Genomic DNA, 19,531 nt, shown 5'->3' on the forward strand with positions numbered 1-19,531 from the left:
TAAGAAAGATAAAGATAGAGCCATGGGACTGGGAGATGGCTCAGTGGTTAAGAGCAATGGCCGCTCTTCCAGAGGATCTGGGTTCAATTCCCAGCACCCATGTGGCAGCTCACAGCTGTCTGAAATCCCAGTTCCAAGGGACCCAACACCCTCATACAGTCAAACCAATGTACATGAAATAAAAATAAATCATTTTAAAAAGCCACGGGGAAAGGGCTGGGTGGCAGGGGGTGGGGAGGGACCCAGAGAAAAAGGCCTTCAGATGAGTTACCTAAACAAGAGGTTAGCTGACTTTTTGTAGGTTTTGGGGGGCTGGAAGGAACTTTATAACATGGTTTAGTTCGGGATAGCTACATGACAAACAGCCTAGAGGAGCCAGATACCCACAAACAGATATCTGTTGGCCACAGCACAGACAACAGAGATGCAGGACAGGAGGATATAGCCTGATTTCTTCAGGCTGTGGGATCTGGTCTCTTAGGAGACGTAAACAGGCAGCCCCTCCCCAGGTTCTAGCTCTCTTCCCCATTCTGAGTCCCCCTTTACCGCCGCCATGCACACTCATCATAGTGGGACACTCTCCAGTGGCAGATACTTCTCCTTGTTCTTTATTCTCTACAGGCCCAGACCTAGGGCACAAACCAAATCCCTTTACATGGGGTAAATGAACAGGAGAGTGTATCCTGTGGGGGGCTTAGGACAGAGTTGGCACAGGGTACATCAGAGGCAAAGGTTAAGATGGACATGTCACAGGTCCTATAGGATGAATAGGATGAACAAAGGATGAGCCAGGTGAGGTTCCGGGATGGACCATGTGTTGGACTAGGGAGCAGCTGAACATTTAGAAGGTCAATGACAAGCTTAAATTTGCATTTTATTATCTTACTTGAGATAGGGTCTCACTGTGAGGGCTGGCCTCACATTCATGATCCTCCAGCCTCAACTCCCATAGGTCTATGTCACTATGCCCAGCTCATCAAATTTGTATTCTACTTATTAAGCTATTTTGACAATTTAATAATATGTGTGATGCATAATGACCATTTTTGGATGCTGTTACACTCAATCCCCTTCCCACTCCCGCAGAATCTCTTCTCCTCCTCCTACTTCTTCTTCCCCAAAGACCCCCTTCTCACTTTCATGTGTTTTGTTGTTGTTGGGGGGGGGAGTATTTGTGTGTCCTGTTAAGCTTAATTAGGGCTGTTCAAATGAGCATGGTTGAGGTTATTTACTGAAGTATAGGCAAGTTATCAGTGGCTATACCACTGAGGAAAATTACTTCTCCTTCCCCCATCCATGCAGGGATGCTAATGGGCTTGTGCAGGTCTTATTCAGGTAACCTTAGCTGCTGAGTTCATGAGCTCAACGGAGGGTCACAGCCAGCATGGCCAGCATTTCACAACACTCCTCCCTATCCCTACCCTCCAGCTCTTACATTCTTTCCACCTTCTAGGCATGGTGCTTCCCAAGCCTTGGGGAGATAGAGGGGATAGGTGTTCCATTTAGAGATTAGTACTCAGCAATCACCTATCCTCTGCACATCAACCAACTGTGAGTCTTGATGTTAACATAGCTCACTGTAAATGGAAGCTTCTCTGACCAGGTTCTGAGAGCTGCACTAATCTATGGTTATAAATATAAATACATAGAAGGCAGTTTGGGGGATTAGGCCACCCCAGCCATGGACTCTTGAGAAGGCTTACAATAGTGAATATAGATTCTCTCTTGTGGAACAGGCCTCAAATGCAATCAGAAAGCAGCTGGTTACCCCCTAAAACCTTCATGCCATCTTGCACCAGTGGGTATATCATTCCCCAGCTGGTTAGTCTTGTATCTCACAGGGGTTACAGCTGGGTAAGATCATTGATGACTTTTCTACCTCGGCACCTGCAAAGCACCTTGAGAGCTGGCCAGCAGGGAGGAATCTTCCAGCTCAGTTTCTGCCTGATTCTGCCCTGTCAACAAAATACATGTTGATATCTTTACCATCAGGACTTACTACCTAGTTGGGGTGGGCAGCCAAGAGCAATGACAAGAGCCTGTGTCAAATTTGTGTTCTTCAACTATGCTCCCCAACAGAACAATTTGGAATGATAGATTCTATGCCCGTGGCACTCAGTGTGGTAACCACTGGCCATGCATGGCTGTGGAGCATCTGCAGTGATCTTTTGTGTGACTAAGAAACTGAATTGTGATCTTCTTTAATTTGAATCAACATAATAGTTTCAGAAAGACCCTCCAAGTGGCAGTTGTGGAGAAAGCCAGATGGGAGAAAGAGGGCCTCTCGTTGCTGTAGAGTTTCATGGTGTGGGAGACACTTGCTTCTTTCTCTCCCAGCCACATTCCCATTCCAAGACAAATGCCAGGCCCCTTTCTGAGATGATTTCTGCACAACAGGTTCAAGACAAGGGGCATGGAGGACATGCCAAGTCCCACAGAAGGAGACTAGGATGTAGGAAACACCAGGCCCTACTGCCTAGCAGGCACTCCACAAGTAGGAATGAGTTCCACTGCCAAGATGCATCTTGTTAACACACCTGCCTGCAGGAAAGTCACAGAAGGGATTTAGGGCTTCTGCCAGGAGTCCCCCAGCCAGCCATGGGCTGCTCCCTACAGTTCTCCGCAGCACTGGCCACCAACTGAATGATGCCAGGTCAGGGCCTCCCACCACAAGAGGCTTGTTAGGGATCTCAGGGGGAAAATGGGGACTCTCCGGCTGGGGCATTCATCCAAACTGAGGCCATTCTAGTCAAGAGACTGCTGAGCTCATTTGCATGCTAAAAACCAAGCAGGCTCCAGAAGACCTGGATCCAGGATGGACCCCCAGAAAGGCTACTGAGGGAGTGGAGTACCTAAGGACAAGCAGGGATCCAGCTGATGGGAGCCTCTGGTACTTAGAGTTCAGCCTTTAGGCAGCTCCCTGTGCCTCCCTTTGTCTATCCATCCACAGGAAAACTGGATTAGCTGGTCCCATGAGTGCTGAGGGCTCTAAGTGTGTGCTGTGCTTGACTTTCCCCCTGCAGAGAGAACATTCTGGTTCTGGATATATTTTTTGAAGCGCTCAATTATGAGACAATTGAACAGAAGAAGGCATATGAAGTTGCTGCCTTACTTGGTGAGTTAGAATGTCTGCCACATAAAATTCCACATCCCTTGGGAGGGGTGGAGGTAGGGAGGTGGGCAGGAGGTGAGCAGACAGACATATATGCCTCCTGAGGAGGCAAACTTGTTAATGTACTGGCTACTCTCTCTGGGCTTGCTGAGGTAGAGGTTATAGGTCCAGTTCAGCCCAAGGCCTCAGGCTCCTTCTCTGTGCAGTAAGGAGCGAACACAAAGGACTCACAGGACATCTCCAGGTCTGCCCTCTTGGATTCCATAGTCTGTCTATAGGTTGGAGTCAGCACCCCAGGGCCTGATTGAATGTTAGCAGAAGTACTGAAGTGGGGGCGGGGGTATGTTCAATTTGGGTGGTCCGCCAGCATCCAAACTATCATGGTCCTTAGTGGAGCCTGGGCAGCAATGCACTGAGAAGCCAAGTGTTGTCCCCTGGACCCAGAGCCCTTTCTCAAACAGGAAAGAAGAGCTGATCTCTCCAGATGGCCAACCTGACTGCTACTCCCACACAAGTTCACATTGGCTGCCCTGGGCCTGATGGAACAACATGTACACAAAGAATTAAGCTCAACCCAGCCCTGGCCCATCTGGACACTCACATTCTGGTTAAGGGACCAACCCTTCAACCTGTGCCACCACTTACTCCCTCTAAAGAAGACACAGTGCCTAGCAGTAATGGCTAGTTGTCCCTAAGACTGAACTAAGTGGCAGTAGCATCCTGGGAGGGGCAGTTTCTACCTGAAAGTATAGAACTTCTGGAGGCCAGCTGTGGGGACATTGCAGGGAGGAGGCTTCCCCTTGCTGTAAAACAGGCTTTCTATCACCCACTGTGTCGTCCGACTTTTCATCACTATGAAAAGGCCTGAGCAAAACAACTTGAAGAGGGCAAGGACTTGTTTGGGCTAATGATTATAGGGTTTGTAGTTCAGCATGGTGGAAATAGAGCAATGGAGTAGAGCAGCTAGCATCATAGTAGCCAGAGAACAGGATGAGGAAGGGGGGAGAGGAAGAGAGGGAAGAGGAGGAAGAGTGGGAAGCATGGAGGGAGGGAGGGAGGGAAGGAGGGAGGGAGAGAGGGACAAAATATGCTTGTGCCAGCAGACTCTTTCCTTTCTCCTCTTTTCCTTTTTCCCTTTCCATCTCCAGGCTCCCAGCCCATGGGTTGGTGCCTCCCATATTTAGAGTTGTCCCCCTAATCATCTCTAATCTAGTCAAGTTGACAATGGAGATGAACCATCATTCCTAGTTCGCTGTGGCACTTAGCTCAGATAAAGGTGTCTGTGGCACCTGGCTAGTCACCATGTCAGAACTCCAGCCCCATCTAGTATGCCAGAGCTATGGGAGCATTTCTATACTTCGTCTAGGAGAAGAAAGACAAAGCCTTTGTTTAGTGCCAGCTATGTGGAGGGTAGCTGTCACTTAGGCATCTATGGAGCCACAGAGCACAGGCCAAGCCCCTCACTCACTCACTCACCCCTGGAAGATCTGTTATTTCCCCTTCCCTCCACAAAGAGAATCAAGCTTATATGTGCATAGGTGTGCTCCTGAGCGTGCTCTCTCTCTCTTTCTCTCTCCCTCTCCCTCCCTCCCTTCCTCTCTCTTTCCCGCTGTCTCTCTCCTACCCTCCCTCGTCTGTCCATCCCTTTCTTCCTCCTGTCTCTTCCTCTCCCCCTCCCTGCTCTTTCTCCCTCTCTTTCTCTTTCTCTTTTTCTCATACCCTCTCTTCTCTCTCTTTTCTCCCTCCCCCCTCTCTCTCTCTCTGACAAACACACACACACACACATAGAGAGAGTGCATGCAGAAAGGGTCGAGGCTTTGAATCTGTCACGCCTGCATCAGATATAAGGAGGAACTTATTCCCACCCAGAATAGCCTGTGAGGAAATGTTGCCGCCATCTGTGCCTCCTGTGAGGAAAGTGTGTGCCACACATAAACCTTCAGCCATCAAGCCCAGCTCTGCCTTTTCTCACCACTACCCCACATGCACACCACTCAACACCCCCATGCTAACACACACAACATGCACACTGAAACAAACCTACAGGTCCATGTACCCATGATGCTCTAGAACTAACACACACACACACACACACACACACACAACTTCACAGCCCCATGTCCCACCACATAGCTTCAGAGGCACATCCATGTACACAGCAAACCTAGGCAGATACAATCTATGCCTATATGTCCACATACTCATTACATATGCCTACATTGCACACACAGGAACACACCTACACCTATACAATGCTCATACATGCTGTACACATTCAGGCACACTCTAGCCACATCTACTACAGAGAGAGAGAGAGAGAGAGAGAGAGAGAGAGAGAGAGAGAGAGAGAGATGCTTTCTGTATGCCTAAAGCAGACAGATATATACTTACATGCAGCCATCAATGATCAGACATTCTGCACCCTGCCTATATTGATTGCATTCCAGTTGCATTGCACACCATTGTAAATGCACACTTCTTACCTGAAATACTCACACAGACATACACACTTCCTGGTAAACTGCACTGGAGCAATGGTGGTGGATGGGAAAAAAAGGAAGCCATCTTGAGCCCAGGCAGGTAGGGTTATTACATACAGCTGAACAAATAGGCAGAGTTATTACATTCAGCTGGCCAAAGAGGCAGGTTCCACCAACCTCAGTAGGAGCAGTCTTCATGCCATGAGCATCTGAGGGAGAAAGCTATGGTCGACATTTTCTGCACACACTATCAACATCCACATACAGATCAGAGGCAGGCTTTGCCATCCTTCAGAGCCCCACCCAGGGAAGGCTTTGCCACTCCCATGAGGTAGAGGCATTGGGATCCTTGACATGGCTGTGCCCCTGTCAACACACATTCATTGAGGACTTCATTCACTCCCTGAACAGGTCCATGGACCTCATTAGTGAGTGATAAGCCCCACCCCTGCTGGCTAGTGATATGCATGAGGGAAGGTGGGCCTTTCAAAAGACTAGCCCTCCTGTGACAAAGCCCAGGCTTCCCTTGGAGGGGGCACACTCCAGTGCTCCAGCTTCCCAGGTCATCATCTCTTCCCCTCTTCCTGGATCTGTGTGTAACACCCAATCTCTGTTCTTTTCCCTTCCTTTGCAGGTGACATTGGTGGCCAGATGGGATTGTTTATTGGTGCTAGTATCCTTACAATACTAGAGCTCTTTGATTATATTTATGAGGTAAGAATTGGGGTCACCCTTGGGGAAGTGACTAAATGGTGGAACACCCAGACTGAGACCAAGCATGACTGAGGCAGTAGCTTCATTCCACCCCACAAAGCCACTTCTCCAAAGCATAAGGCAGAAGCCTTAGGAGAGGTAGATGAGAAAGCAATGGCAGCCCTGGTCCTCTCTTGGACCTGGCCTGTGTTACAGAGAGTGGAGGAATGAGAAGAGGCCAGACTGTGCAGAGGCCATCTCAGAGTCCCTTACACAGTGGGACCAGGGCAAGGTTTCATTAGTCCACGTCTATATGCAATACATCACACACCCAACATATTACATGCTCATGTATCACACACATGTATCACACTTAAACAAACATATCCCACATACATTCACACAAAATGTTCTCACATGCATACATGTGTACTTATGGGTGTGTGCACATGTCTGTGTGTGTGCATCCGTGCACATGCGCACGCGGGCGCACACACACACACTCTCAAACCACATTCACAGATCTGTGTAGCACACATAACACACTAAGGAGTACACACCACCCACAAGCCTATCCTCTGAGTGGTCTGTCTTCTGAGTACTGTCTTCCACCACCTGGCCAGCCATAGGAAGGGGGTGCATGTCCCAGGAATCCTCATCAATCCCCAGTGAGACCACAGTGTTCACCAATCACTTCTGCCACTCACAGTCTGAGGAGATGTGACCCTTTAGACACAGCTAGGGCTATGTTTCTGAAAGATTCTCAAACAGAGGTCCTGGAGGCACTTCAACTCTTACAACCTCCTAATCCCAGGCAAGAGTAAGCCTGCCTCAGTCTACTTTGTGCCAGGATCATCTGGGCAGAAAGCCAGGAGTGGCCAGCCTGCAGAGCAGATGGGTTAGTGGGCTAGCCTACCTATGAGTAGATTCCATGCCAGCTCTGCCCTGCCATGGTGATCACTTGGAGACCTCCACACCCCTGGCCACAGATGGGCAATTCACACCATGCTGGGGGTTCCTCCCTGAAACAGGTGGTGATCCCAAAGGTCCTAAGGCATTCCCTGAGAGGCACAGCCCCTCAGCCTCCTCATTGCCTCCCAGGGAAGGCAAAATACCCCTGGCAGTCATTTAGGTAAAGCCCCTTGTGACCAGTGCAGAGACCCAAGCGTCCCTCAGCATGATGACTAAACCAAATAAGGCCAGAGTCTTGTTTGGCATTATTTATTCATTCTCCTGAAAAGCCGTACAAAGTGAATGGCAAATTGAGCCACATTAGATAGCATACTTAAGAACTATCCTTAATTGCTACAAAATAGCATTATAGCTCTTGGGCATGACCTCATTTTGTGGCAGTATCTGTCCTGGAAAGTGAATATCGAAGCTGGGTGTGGTGGCGTATATCTGTAATCTCAATACTGGGAAGGTTGGCATGGGAGGATGGTGAACTTGCAGCCAACCTGAGCTACACAGTGAGAAAGTAGTCCCACAGTGCTCCCTAGGACCCTTGAGGAATCTGGGTACACCAACACCTTTAGCCTATCCATCAGAGAAAGCTGTCCACACAGCAAGGCAGAGCCCTCCCCCACCCTTTTCCAAGCTCTTTTTGGAGCAACAAAATCTCATGTAGCCCAAAAGGAGAGCTTGAGAGTGAGGTCCTAGAACTGTTCATCAGGCAGAGCTCTTGCCATTGTATGTACAGCCACAGCACACACAGTCACTGCCTATGTGATTCCCTGTGGAAGGATGCTCTTTGACCTTTGTGCCATCCTCCCCCCCCAGCCTGACTGTGCACTCCCTGTCTTTCTTTCAGCTGATCAAAGAGAAGCTATTAGACCTGCTTGGCAAGGAAGAGGAGGAAGGGAGCCATGATGAGAACATGGTAAGAACAGCTCTCCATGGGCTAACTTGTGTCGGCAATGTGAAACCAGACACAGGTCCAGGCAGGAAGGACCTGAATCTCAGCATATCTTTCCATGGCTTGTGACACCTTCTCATTCCTCAAATCCAAGGACATTCCAGCTAGGCCATATCCAAAAAGTCAATGACTAAGCCATGAATAAAGCTGACCCCAAAAGGTACTTCCAAGTGTAGATCCTTCTCCAGGCCACAGGGTTACTCCTCTCCTCCCATACTCCTACAAGAGAGGCCCTGTATCTACTTCCAAATTTCCTAAGAGTGGGAAATGCACCAGTGGACCTCCATCCATTTGAAGGGGATACCTTGTGAAGTTAGTAGCATCAATTGTACACATTACAACTACTGAGTATTCTGGCTACAGGCTGGGCACCATTCTGGGTGCCCACGTGGATCTTGTCACTGAAGCCACCATAGATGCCATTGAGGCCCAGAGGTCAGAGTCACTTAGCTTTTGAGTGTCAGGACTAAACCTTAAGTGCCTCTAACCACTGGATAACTCTGCCTTTTCCCTATAGTCAGGGGCAGCACCCTTCACTTTCATGCCTGTCCATCATTCTTTTCCATAGCTCATCCCACTCCTGGGCTCAGGACTTGGTTGACCGAGGCAGGTATCTTGGGCTCTTCTTCCCATACTATACCCCAAATTAGCCTGTGAGACTCATGCTTAAGTAGCCCCTGCCTCGCTAAAATTTACTGGTTCCAAATGGATCCCAACCCTTTCTTTCAGGCTCCCATTTCTATTCCAGATACTGTGTCATTACACAGCTCCCAGGCAAGAAACCTGGCTTTGATTCTCTGCAGTCCTAAAGGCTCTGGAGAACAAAAGGCAAGCCTCTGCTAAGGAAGAAAACAGCAAAGAAGCAAAGAGCCTAGGCTCTGGTCTCAGTTGTCTTGGCCATAACCTAGGTGCTCTGAGTTCTGGCTGTGTGCATGGAGGATGTCTTAGCCTCCCTAAGCATCTGCATAGGATCAGAAAGCCCCAGAGGGGTCTCATGGGGTTAAGAGAGATTGTGCTTGCATCTCAGAGACAGCAAGTATTCCAAAAGTCAAGATTTCCTCTTCATTTCCTTCCTTAGAATGTCTCAGAGTCATAGCCACCTTTCCTGTTTCCCCTCCCTCAGCTCGGTTTCCATCAACTCCCCACCCTACCCCTTCCACACCAACCCCAGTACCATATCCCTGGCACAACCTCCTGCCTGGTCCTTCCTTTTCCCACTTCTCTCAACCATCTGCACACCGCAGCCTGGGAGCTTCTGGAGATGTACAGCATTTTAGGTCATCCTGCTCAGGGATTCTTTGGTTTCCCAGGGGCCAACCCTGAAGCTCTGATCAGCTCCCATCCTGACCTTTAAAGGCTTGCACCCTGCCTCACAGGATTTTGCCTCACAGTAGATTTTTCTGAGTGAATTTCAAGTGCCCTCTTTCTTTTCCCTGCAGAGCACCTGTGACACAATGCCGAACCACTCTGAAACCATCAGCCACACTGTGAATGTGCCCCTGCAGACAGCTTTGGGCACCCTGGAGGAGATTGCCTGCTGACAACTCAGGCAACCCAGCACCTCCAAATAGACCTTAAGGCCTAAGACCCAGGACAGGGGACAGCAAGCTCAGGTGGGATGGCCCCTGATGACAGAAAGAAGCAAGAGCCCCCCCTATGCACACATTGCGAACTTCTGCCAAACCTTACTCTGGCCACATCTGACATGAACCGTCCCGGGCCCTGCCACTTGTCCCTTGTAGGACCGATGAGTCCCACTCTGGAACTGTCCAAGAACTAACCTGCCATCACATCTCACTGCCAGATGTACAAAGCACCTGCATGCTCAGACTTCTTACGGCGCCACCTCCTCTTCTGTCTTGTACATGGTATTTTCTCCACGCAGTTTCCAGAGCCCACTCTGCTGCCCATGCAGTGGGATCAGGGGTTCCAGCCCCAAAGCCACCCTGAGCCCAGCTCTGGAATCAAAACTGCACGGCCAAGAAGGAAACCACAGAACTCTCTACAACGTTTGGTCCTTGTGTTGTTTGTGAAGGTTCTTAACCTGCCCACAAACCCTTGTCCCCCAAACTGGCCCATGGGGCTCCTGCACTAATGGTGACCAGTGCCAGCCTCCTTCTTATCCCAGCACCTGTGGAGGTGGTACAGTGGTCTGGGTGACCCCAGTATTTGTCCATTGGAGCCATGTCGTTCTCACCCTGTGACACAGCTGTAGAGTTTGATTTCTTTCCTTTCCTTTTCTTTGGGGCGGGGGCTGTTTTTTTTTTTTTTTTTTTTTTTTTTTTGTCTATTGAAGGTTGTTTTGGTTTGCTCTGTTTTATGGTCTTTGGTTTTGATGTTCTAAGGTTTGGTTTGGGTTTTCCATTTTCTTTGGCGTTTATTTATTCGTGCTTCGAACCACAGTCATATTAAAAGCTGGTCTTGTGGAAGTGGCCACATCATTCTGCCTTTTCTCAGCATCTAATTCCTGGTCCCTGGGGGCTAAGAAAACATTAGACCTGCCAGTTAAAGCTGCAGAAAATGTATTTGCAAGGTTCATTGATAGTGTTTACCTTTACATGGTGTGAACATTATATATTTTATCCTACTCTAAGCTACAACTTAGTTGACTACATGATCCACTAACAGGTCAAAACCTATATTCTGAAGGACACTACCCAATGTAAGTGTCATTAAAAAGGGAGAGACAGAGACTACCCATGCCAGAAAACCTTAACAGAGACCTTCCAGGGCCCCTGTGAGTCTTCACAACCCTGTCTGTGAGTTCAGGCTAGACATAGAGCCGGTGTAGTCTCTCCCTCGCCACCATCTGACCCTCTCTCAAGCCCAATTCTCTACTCCCAGGAAACTGACCTACCCTGTCCCTCCAGCAGTCACATTTGAAGCATGTGACTCCAAAGAGGATATCCAAATGGGACACAAGGTTGAAGGTACCTTTGCTGATCACAGCCACATGCTCGCCCCTTTGAAGCCTCTCTGGATTTCAAACAAGTGCTTCTAGTTCGGGCATAATCTCACCATGCTGGTTCCATGGGAACAATCCCTCTAGGCTAGGTTTTTACTTCCAACCACAATGCCCCAGCACTGGTGACAGGTCTGATGTGGCTTGTGCATAGTCATGGATAGAACAGCTCAGAACAGGGCTCAGAGTTCTAGTCTACTGTATCATTCTCCCCAACGCCTCGCCATGCTGTGATTTCTCCAGTGTGTTGAGTTGAAGAATCTCACAACTAGGAGTCTGCAACTGTGGCCCATGATCCTCTCCCCTCAGTAGCTGGTTGCAGTGACACTGTGATACTCCCTTCATTTGAGGGTGATCGTATTCTGCCTATGTGAGGGAAGGTGCAGGACCAGGTAATGTCTGGTATAAAACTCCTTCAGATTTCAAGGGCTATGGCCATGGTACCCACCACCAGATGGAACAAGTTCTGTATACCTGTCACACACACAAGCATGGCCAAGAAATGGAGGTGATGTCCTACCACAATGACTCACTTAAAGGAGCCAAGCGTGATTTTTCTTCAGTTTTGCCAGGCCATAGAAGTCTCTCCTGAGACAAACTCACCCCTCACTTCACCCAGCTGGAAGTGTCCCACTGGTGGCCAGACTATCAAATGTGGAAGGACAGAGGTCTGAAGGCTGGCCTTAGACTTGCTCCCATCAGTGACAGGAACAACATGAGTTGTCTATTTGGATGGCTAAGAGCCTGTCTGATGTCTCTGCCTTCTTCCAATTTAACAACTTCATACATTTTTAAAAACTGATAACTGAAGATGCTATTTGAACTGCTTCAATAGCTTTCTAGTTTCCTGGAAAAATATAAATAAGAGAGAGGGATCATTTTTGTGATGGAGCAAAGACTGTTCAGACACATCTGTATTGCTTTGGGCCTCTCTTCCAATTTGGAGGTTCTGGCTTTGTTCACTTTAGGGTAAGTCTATGTAGGTAACCTGTTTAAATGTTTGCATACATACATGTATATGTATGTGCATTTATATAAAATTCAAAAAAAAAAAAAAAAAACAAACACCGAGGTATCAATTAATCAGTTGTTAACAAAAGATAGTCTAAATTCCAGTGAGTGGGGAAGTGTTTTTATTGCTGTCATTTCAAACAAGTGTCCTAAGAAATGTATATTTTCAGAGTGTTGATCAAGAAGGGTCAGGTGTGCAGAGGACACTTGGGACAGTATAGTCTAAGGAATCACCAACAACAACACAAAGACTTGGAGTTGAGAATAGTCACATGGCTATTCCTCAAGGCTGGATTCTCAGTGGCCTTGGAGGCTGAGCTAAGTTGATTGACGTGTAGCCTGAGGTCTCACAGAGTCCAGGAGGCAGCTGCAGTCAGTGAAGCAAAAGGAATGAGTCCTTCTGTGAGCGTCCAAGCTGTGCCAGGGACTGGGCTGGCTGCACACAGGCTGTTGCTTTGTTGGTTTTGGCAAAGACACCAGAGTTATTTTATTTTCCTCTCTCCAGCTTGAAGCTATTTTTATGACTGTTTTAACTGTGAACATGCCTAGAGAGCAGCTTCTAGAGCAGTAAGCACTGATAAGAGACTAGAGTCTCCAGAAGGTGGCTCCTAGTAAGCTAGATGTGGCAATGGGGGCCCGCCATTCACAGATGTGAGCTTGCCCAGTGATATGCTCCTTCCAGGAAGCTTGGCTCAGCTCGCCTGAGCAGAGCGGTCCAAGGAGAATCCCAGTGAGCACGTCCATCCTTCACAGATTTAGAGACTTCCATTCCTGGAATGTGGACCCAAGGGCTGTCTGCCCCAGTGACTGCATTCCCCAGTTACAGAGGAGAAAGTGGTTCAGAGAGGCCAAAGAATTCCTTCTGCAGCAGAGTTCAGCCAGTTCTGATCCACATATAGTGGGGGCAGACCCCGTATTGTATGGAGCAAGCTTCCTGGCAGAGGTGGAGGAAGGGACAGGAGAAAGAAACAAGAGACCAATAGCTAAAATATGAAGAATGCAGGCCCACCATTCACTCACCTTGACTGTTGTGTACCAGGCATGAAGTTTATAGTCTGAATGCAAACACTAACAAATATACAGATGGACTTGGGTTCCAGTTGAAAGGACATGAAATGAGTCTAAGCCAGGTCCAGGAGGTTAGAATAGGCAGATTTTAGGAGACTGGACACAAGTCAGGGAACCCCAAGCCAAGACATGAAAGGGAAAAATGAACACACACACACACACACACACACACACACAAACGTACATTAGATACTTCTCCATGGCTTTTTCTTTTTTTCTTTCTTTTTTTTTTTTCATTTCTTTTGCTTCTTGTAACAAACATATTGATTCTTAATCTTGTTTGGATCACTGACTTGTTTCAGAATAAAGTGAAAGCTATGAATTCTTCCCGTAGTAAAGGTATTCATAACCATGAGGATAGGCATAAGATTTTACACATAATTATAAAAGGGTTTTGAAGCCCGGACCCCATCTGTGACCCTCCATGGTTCCACAGATGCTGGCTGCGGTCTAGAAAGTGATGACTAATTTCCAAGAGAGCCCACACCAGCACACAAAGAGGGATTGATGTTTCTTCTCCCCAAATGGCATAATGACTGTCATTTTTCAATTTGCAGGAGGGAAAACAAAAGATAAGGTTTGATCAATTTCAATTTTTTCCTCCTTAATTTTTTTAAACCTTTGACACCTGCTGCGGCTTGTGAGTCGAGCATGCTCTCACAGATGGCAAAGTGAATGAGTGAGCAGAAAACGAATACATACAGGAAAACCCAGGAATGTGATTCCATAAAATTATTTTATGCATGTGGAGATTCTGAAGGCTGGAGAGACCTGAATACATGAATGGCAACCACAACACCTGCTTTACAGATGTGCCCGCAGCCTGGTTGCTAAAGGCAGGAAATGATGATCTTGGATGGCCACTAAACTTTCAGTCATGCCCTTGCTATTGGATTTCATTTGCTTTTTTAGCAGGGATGCTGTCTTGTTAGGGTTTCAGTTTCTGTGATAAGATATCATGACCCAAAGCAACTTGAGTAGAAAAGGGCTTATTTCATCTCACGTGTCCAAAACACAGTCCATCATACAGGAAGTCAAGGCAGGACCATTGAGGCAGGAGCCAATTGCCCTGGAATGTAACCAACGTACTTACTCAATGTCACTCCACTGAAGACAGCTGAGTTTCCTTTTCTTAGCAGCTATCACTTGCAAATAGCTTCTTGGTTAGAGCTGGGACTTTGTGTCCACTTCCCTTCTCCATTCTGAGATTTGATTGGTTTGAACTTGTACAAAGGAAGACACCATTCTTGTCTTTGGGGATCTCAGTGTCTAGCAGGGCAAAGGTGGCTAATGGCAAAGATACTGCAGAAGAGATAACCACAATTGAAGAAATGCATCCAAAAATTGGCCTGTAGGCAAGTCTGTGAGGGTATTACCTTGATTAATGATTGATGGAGAAGGGCCCACCCAACCCCATAGTGGGCAGTGCCGTCCTTGGGCTGGTGGTCCTGAGTTCTATAAGAAAGCAAGCTGGATGAAGGGCAAGCCAGTGAGGAATATTTCTCCATGGTCTCTCCATCAGCTCCTGCCTCAAGCTTCCTGCCTTGACTTCCTTTATGGTGGATGGTGATTGGGACATGTGAGATGAAATGGCTGATGACAAAGAAAATCCTGCCTCAAATCTGAGCCATTCTAGTCTGCAATGGGGACCTCTACCCTCCCATACTCCATAAAAACATAGAAACCTCTGCCACTTTGTCCAGTTCCTTTCCTTCCCTCTCTTCACACCCTGTCCTCTCCCTCCTCCTCAATGCAGGCCTCCTGGTAGGGGTCTGGGGGCACCCATTGGACCCTGAAGCAGCTGGCACTCAGTACACCTAGAGCATTCCTTCAGCCTGTGTCAAGCAATATGATTGTCACTTTGCTGCCTGCAGCATTCATGGTGACCTCCATTTTAGCTCTGGCCCAAAAGGAAAGCTGAACTCCTGGGCATCACTTTCCTGAGGTCAGATTGCTGAGATTAGGGGGGGAAACCCCATTGTTCCAACTCTGGTCAGGTCAGCTGGGTTCCTTCAGCTGGCAGATGTGGCTGAACAGGCAGCCAGTCTGACTCAGATAAAGAGCAGCGATCTCCTAGAGAGGCAAGGAGACTCTCCATGAGGACTCAGGAGAGGCAATGTGTCCACTTGGAGGCAAGCAGAGGCCTGGCACATAGTGATACCATCGAATGAATCATGGCTTTGTTAACGGTGTGGGACCCGTTGATCCTCATATCCAGCAAACTGAGTGCCTACCAGCCATTCATTTACAAACAAGTTGGGCCTTTAACAGGTTCATCCATTTGGGGAATACTCTGTCTGGCTGTTCTATATACTGGAGATGAAAGAAACACACAAAAGTCCTGCTCTTGTGTTGCTTACAATCTAGTAGGAGAAACTGAAGGTGTGTCTCTGTGTGTCTGTGTCTGTGTGTGTCTGTGTGTCTGTGTCTCTGTGTATGTGTCTCTGTATGCATCTAAGTCTGTGTCTGTATCTCTCTGTGTGTAGGGGGGTTCATATATGCAAGAAATCATTGTTGATGGACTTGTTAAGGCAGCGACAAGGAATTGTGAGGTGCCTCCTTCAGCTCTAGTTGTCAAGCGAGTCACTCTGTGGAGGTAAACTCTGACTGAAGAAAGAGACAGTCCCTGAAAATTCTGATGAAATAGCCTCCTGTGGAGCTACTGAGGCCCTGTAGCTTGTGGCAGCCAAACCACAGAATTAGTGAATGAGTGATGAAGAAGGTATGGCAAAGAGTGCCGATCTCAGGGAACTAGCTGCCAGGACACGCTGCCACTAAAGCAGTGGTTCCCAACCTTCCTGATACTATGGCCATTTACTACAGTTCCTCATGTTGTGGTGACCCCGCAACCATAAAATTATTTTTGTTGCTACTTCACAACTGTAATTGTGCTACTGTTATGACACTTAATGTAAATAGCTGATATGCAGGATATCTGATATGTGACCCTTGTGAAAGAGACAGTGGTCCCCAAAGGGGTCGTGACCTACAGATTGAGAATCCCTCACTAGAGCAGAAGCTCAGGGAGTTGAGAGGTGATGCTGTACTGGTCAGCGGAGCCCTCCTGTACAAGAAAGAGCAGAGAGTGAGAAAAAAACTGTGGTCAGGACCCGAGACAAGAAAAGAGAGAGAGCTGTGGCGTGAGACGAGGTGAAAGGCAGGGGAAACTTTTAGGAAGCCATTCCATCTGACCCAGTGAAGATCCATGAGGGCTTGATTTACTGCAGCTGAGTGTGGGCTGAAGGTGGGGTCATTCCCTGAACTAATGAGATCGGAGGCTGAGGGAATGCTTGCCATACAAGCATGAAGACGGTGTTTAAACTCCAAAACCCACACTGACAAAAAAAAAAAAAAGCCAGTCATGAGGGTGCATATGTGTAATCCTGATACTGGAGGAGCTGAAACAAGAAGATCCTGGAGCTCAATGGCAGCCCCTAACCTAATCAATGAGTTCCAGGCTAGTAAGACACCCTGTCCCTGTTGACACATACACACACACACACATACACACACACACACACACACACACACACACACAAAGGTAAAGTGTCTGAGGAACATCCCAAGGTTAACTTCTGACCTCTACAATGACCTGCACACACACACACACACACACACACACACACACACACACACACGGAGGGGGAAATGCACACATACAACAACAAAAACAAAAGGTCAAGTAGACATGATTCCATGAGTAGAAGAATGTTGGGGAGAGTGATGGGAAAATGGGGACACACCACGCTGTAGCCAAATTACCTGACAGACCCGAGCATGTCTCAGGTCCCAGTGCTCCTCTAGGAGCTCCTAATGAGCTCCTAATGAGCTGTGCACTGTCAAGCCTCACCATAAGCCAGGCCTTGGTAACTTTGATTAGAGCACTCTCTCCTGGTTATGTCTTCTCCATCTCCACCTGACCCCAGTCAATGCTCTAGCACAAGCCTCCTCCAAGGTCCCCTTGTCCACACCTGGCATGTTACCTCAAAGACGTCTGAGGCCATGATAGCAGCCCCCACATCCTTTTAACAATTCTCCCCTCAGTTCTGAGAGCCTCATTCCACCCATTCTTGGGCTCCCCCTCCCAGACTAACTGAATGAGGCCCCCTGGAGCCATCAGACAACGTGGGTACAGAATCTGAAGTTACAGCATCCAAGATAGAGGACTCCTGGGTCTCTGAGCAGGGCATCAAGCCTTTATCCATGTACGGTGACTATCCACTTAGGGAGTCAGACTGACTTGGGTACAAACTGTCCTTCCCTGAATCTGTGTCCTTATCTACAAACAGGGAAGATAGTGGTACCCACATCATTATTATTGTCCCCAGGTATAAATCAGATCATGCATGGCACATGGTCAGCACAGGGCATTTGTGTGATTTAATAGATCCATTAGTCATCAGTGTCACCTCTTACCAATATGTTTTATCACTGTCCACTTGGATAAACAGCTCCCTTGTTTTATCATCCATTGACCAGTCCAGCAGTAGATGGAAACAGACCTATTTCACCAATTGTGGGTTCTCAGCCACTCCTCCAGTACTTGCCAGTAGTTTGGGAAAAGGGAACATTGGATGACATCCTCCTAGGGGCCACAAACTATGCCTCAACTTAGAGTTTAGCACATACATGGTTCAATAAAAAGCCCTTCTAGAGGATGCTACAGTCTGAAATCAAGACTCATTCTTCTCACACATCATCTCTAATGTGATACTGGATAATTTTATGTCATCTTGACATAGGATAGAGTCTTCTTTGAGGAGAAAATGCCTGCAATAGACTGTGGCCCAGCCTGTAGAGCATTTTTTTAATTTAGTGATTAATGTGGGATGTCCCACCCCATTGTGAATGATGTAGTGATATCTTGCTTGAACAAATAAAACCTGTCTCGGGGTCTGTTCAGACAGACAGGAAATGAATAGCTGGGCAGAAACAGGATATAAGCAGGGAGAAACAGGAAATGGCTCTCTTGTCTGCTGAGATGCTTAGGAGGTAAGGTGTGCTGTGGCTTGCTCCTTCTCTCTGATCTCTCAGCATTTCCCTCTATGTCTGACTCCGGCCTTTTATCATCTGGACCAATTAAGAACTCTATTTACAAAGTGGGACATTGGTCCTGGATTCTATAAGAAAGCAGGATGAGCAAGCCATGAGTAGTAAGCCAGTAAGCAACACCCCTCCATGGCCTCTGCTTCAGCTTCTGCCTTGTCGGAGTTCTTGTCCTGACTTCCTTCAGTGATGAACAGTGATAAGAAAGTGTAAGCCCAATAAACCCTTCCCTCCCCCAGTTGCTTTTGGTCATGGTGTTTCATCCCAACAATAGTAACCCTAACTACAACTGTTGCTATTCTGGCCATCTTGAGACTCTGCCTACCTTGCGCCTTTAAATACAGATGTCCCTAGTAACTGAGACAGAGCTCCCCCATCAGTAATAGCAGCGCTGCCTTCCCCAGAACTTCCCACACATTGGAAAAGGCACTCTGCATTTTGCTACCCTCTAAACCCACTGGCAAGCCCCACCCCAGCTTCCTGCCTCTTAAGGGCAGAGTAGATGACTTCCCCTTCCAAGAAGTGACCAGCTATTAACAGTGGCACTTGAATCTCCTGCCTCTAGAGGGCACTAAAGAATAAGGTGGCCAACAAAGCAGGACACACACACACACACACACACACACACACACACACACACACACACACACACGATGGAACTGGATGGAACTTAGGGACAGGACACACTGCTGTGGTTCTTCACCAGCAGTCACCCACCAGCACCATCTCATGACCATGGGATGTGAGGGGACACCAGAGTGAGACCTAGGGCATGGTGGTTACATCTGCAACCAGAATGGCAGAAAGTAAGTGTCCCCAGGACCTTTCCAAGTATGCCAGAAGTTCCCCACATCCGACTTGTCTAGTTTGCCAGGTAATAATACAACAGCTCCCCATTAAATTTGAATTTCATGTATACAAGTAGGTTCCTCATTATTAGTATGAGCCATACAAGCTTTGAATTATACATGTACATTAATGCTATTTGTCTAGCTGAAATCCAGATTTAACTAAATCCAAATTAATCCTATTTTTGCTTTGATTTGGCTTTTGCTAAATTGGATGACTCTAGACCCAAACTCTGCCAGGTATGGGGAGGGTAGACACTGACCTTGTCCCCATGACAGGCATTTTGAAGTCCACCTGAAGCCAAGCTCAGCTGAGCATGTGAGATGAGAAGAAACAAGAGAAGGCTCTGATTCCAGCTGGGCACCTGAAGACCTGAAGAAAGCTGGGAAACATGC

General features: G+C 47.7%; 1 protein-coding gene across 1 annotated transcript in view; it reads left to right on the forward strand.

Annotated features, from left to right (window-relative positions):
• The window catches only part of Asic2 (acid sensing ion channel subunit 2), a 269,070-nt gene extending 258,666 nt beyond the window's left edge, over positions 1-10,404 (forward strand). Inside the window, exons 7-10 of the mRNA XM_051179795.1 lie at positions 3,024-3,115; positions 6,227-6,306; positions 8,096-8,164; positions 9,640-10,404. Coding sequence (XP_051035752.1) covers positions 3,024-3,115; positions 6,227-6,306; positions 8,096-8,164; positions 9,640-9,741 — 343 coding nt within the window. The 3' untranslated portion in view covers positions 9,742-10,404. The remainder of the gene's footprint in view (positions 1-3,023; positions 3,116-6,226; positions 6,307-8,095; positions 8,165-9,639) is intronic.
• Positions 10,405-19,531: the final 9,127 nt, after the last annotated feature.

The sequence above is a fragment of the Phodopus roborovskii genome, unplaced genomic scaffold, assembly GCF_943737965.1.
Source record: "Phodopus roborovskii unplaced genomic scaffold, PHOROB, whole genome shotgun sequence".
NCBI lineage: Eukaryota > Metazoa > Chordata > Mammalia > Rodentia > Cricetidae > Phodopus > Phodopus roborovskii.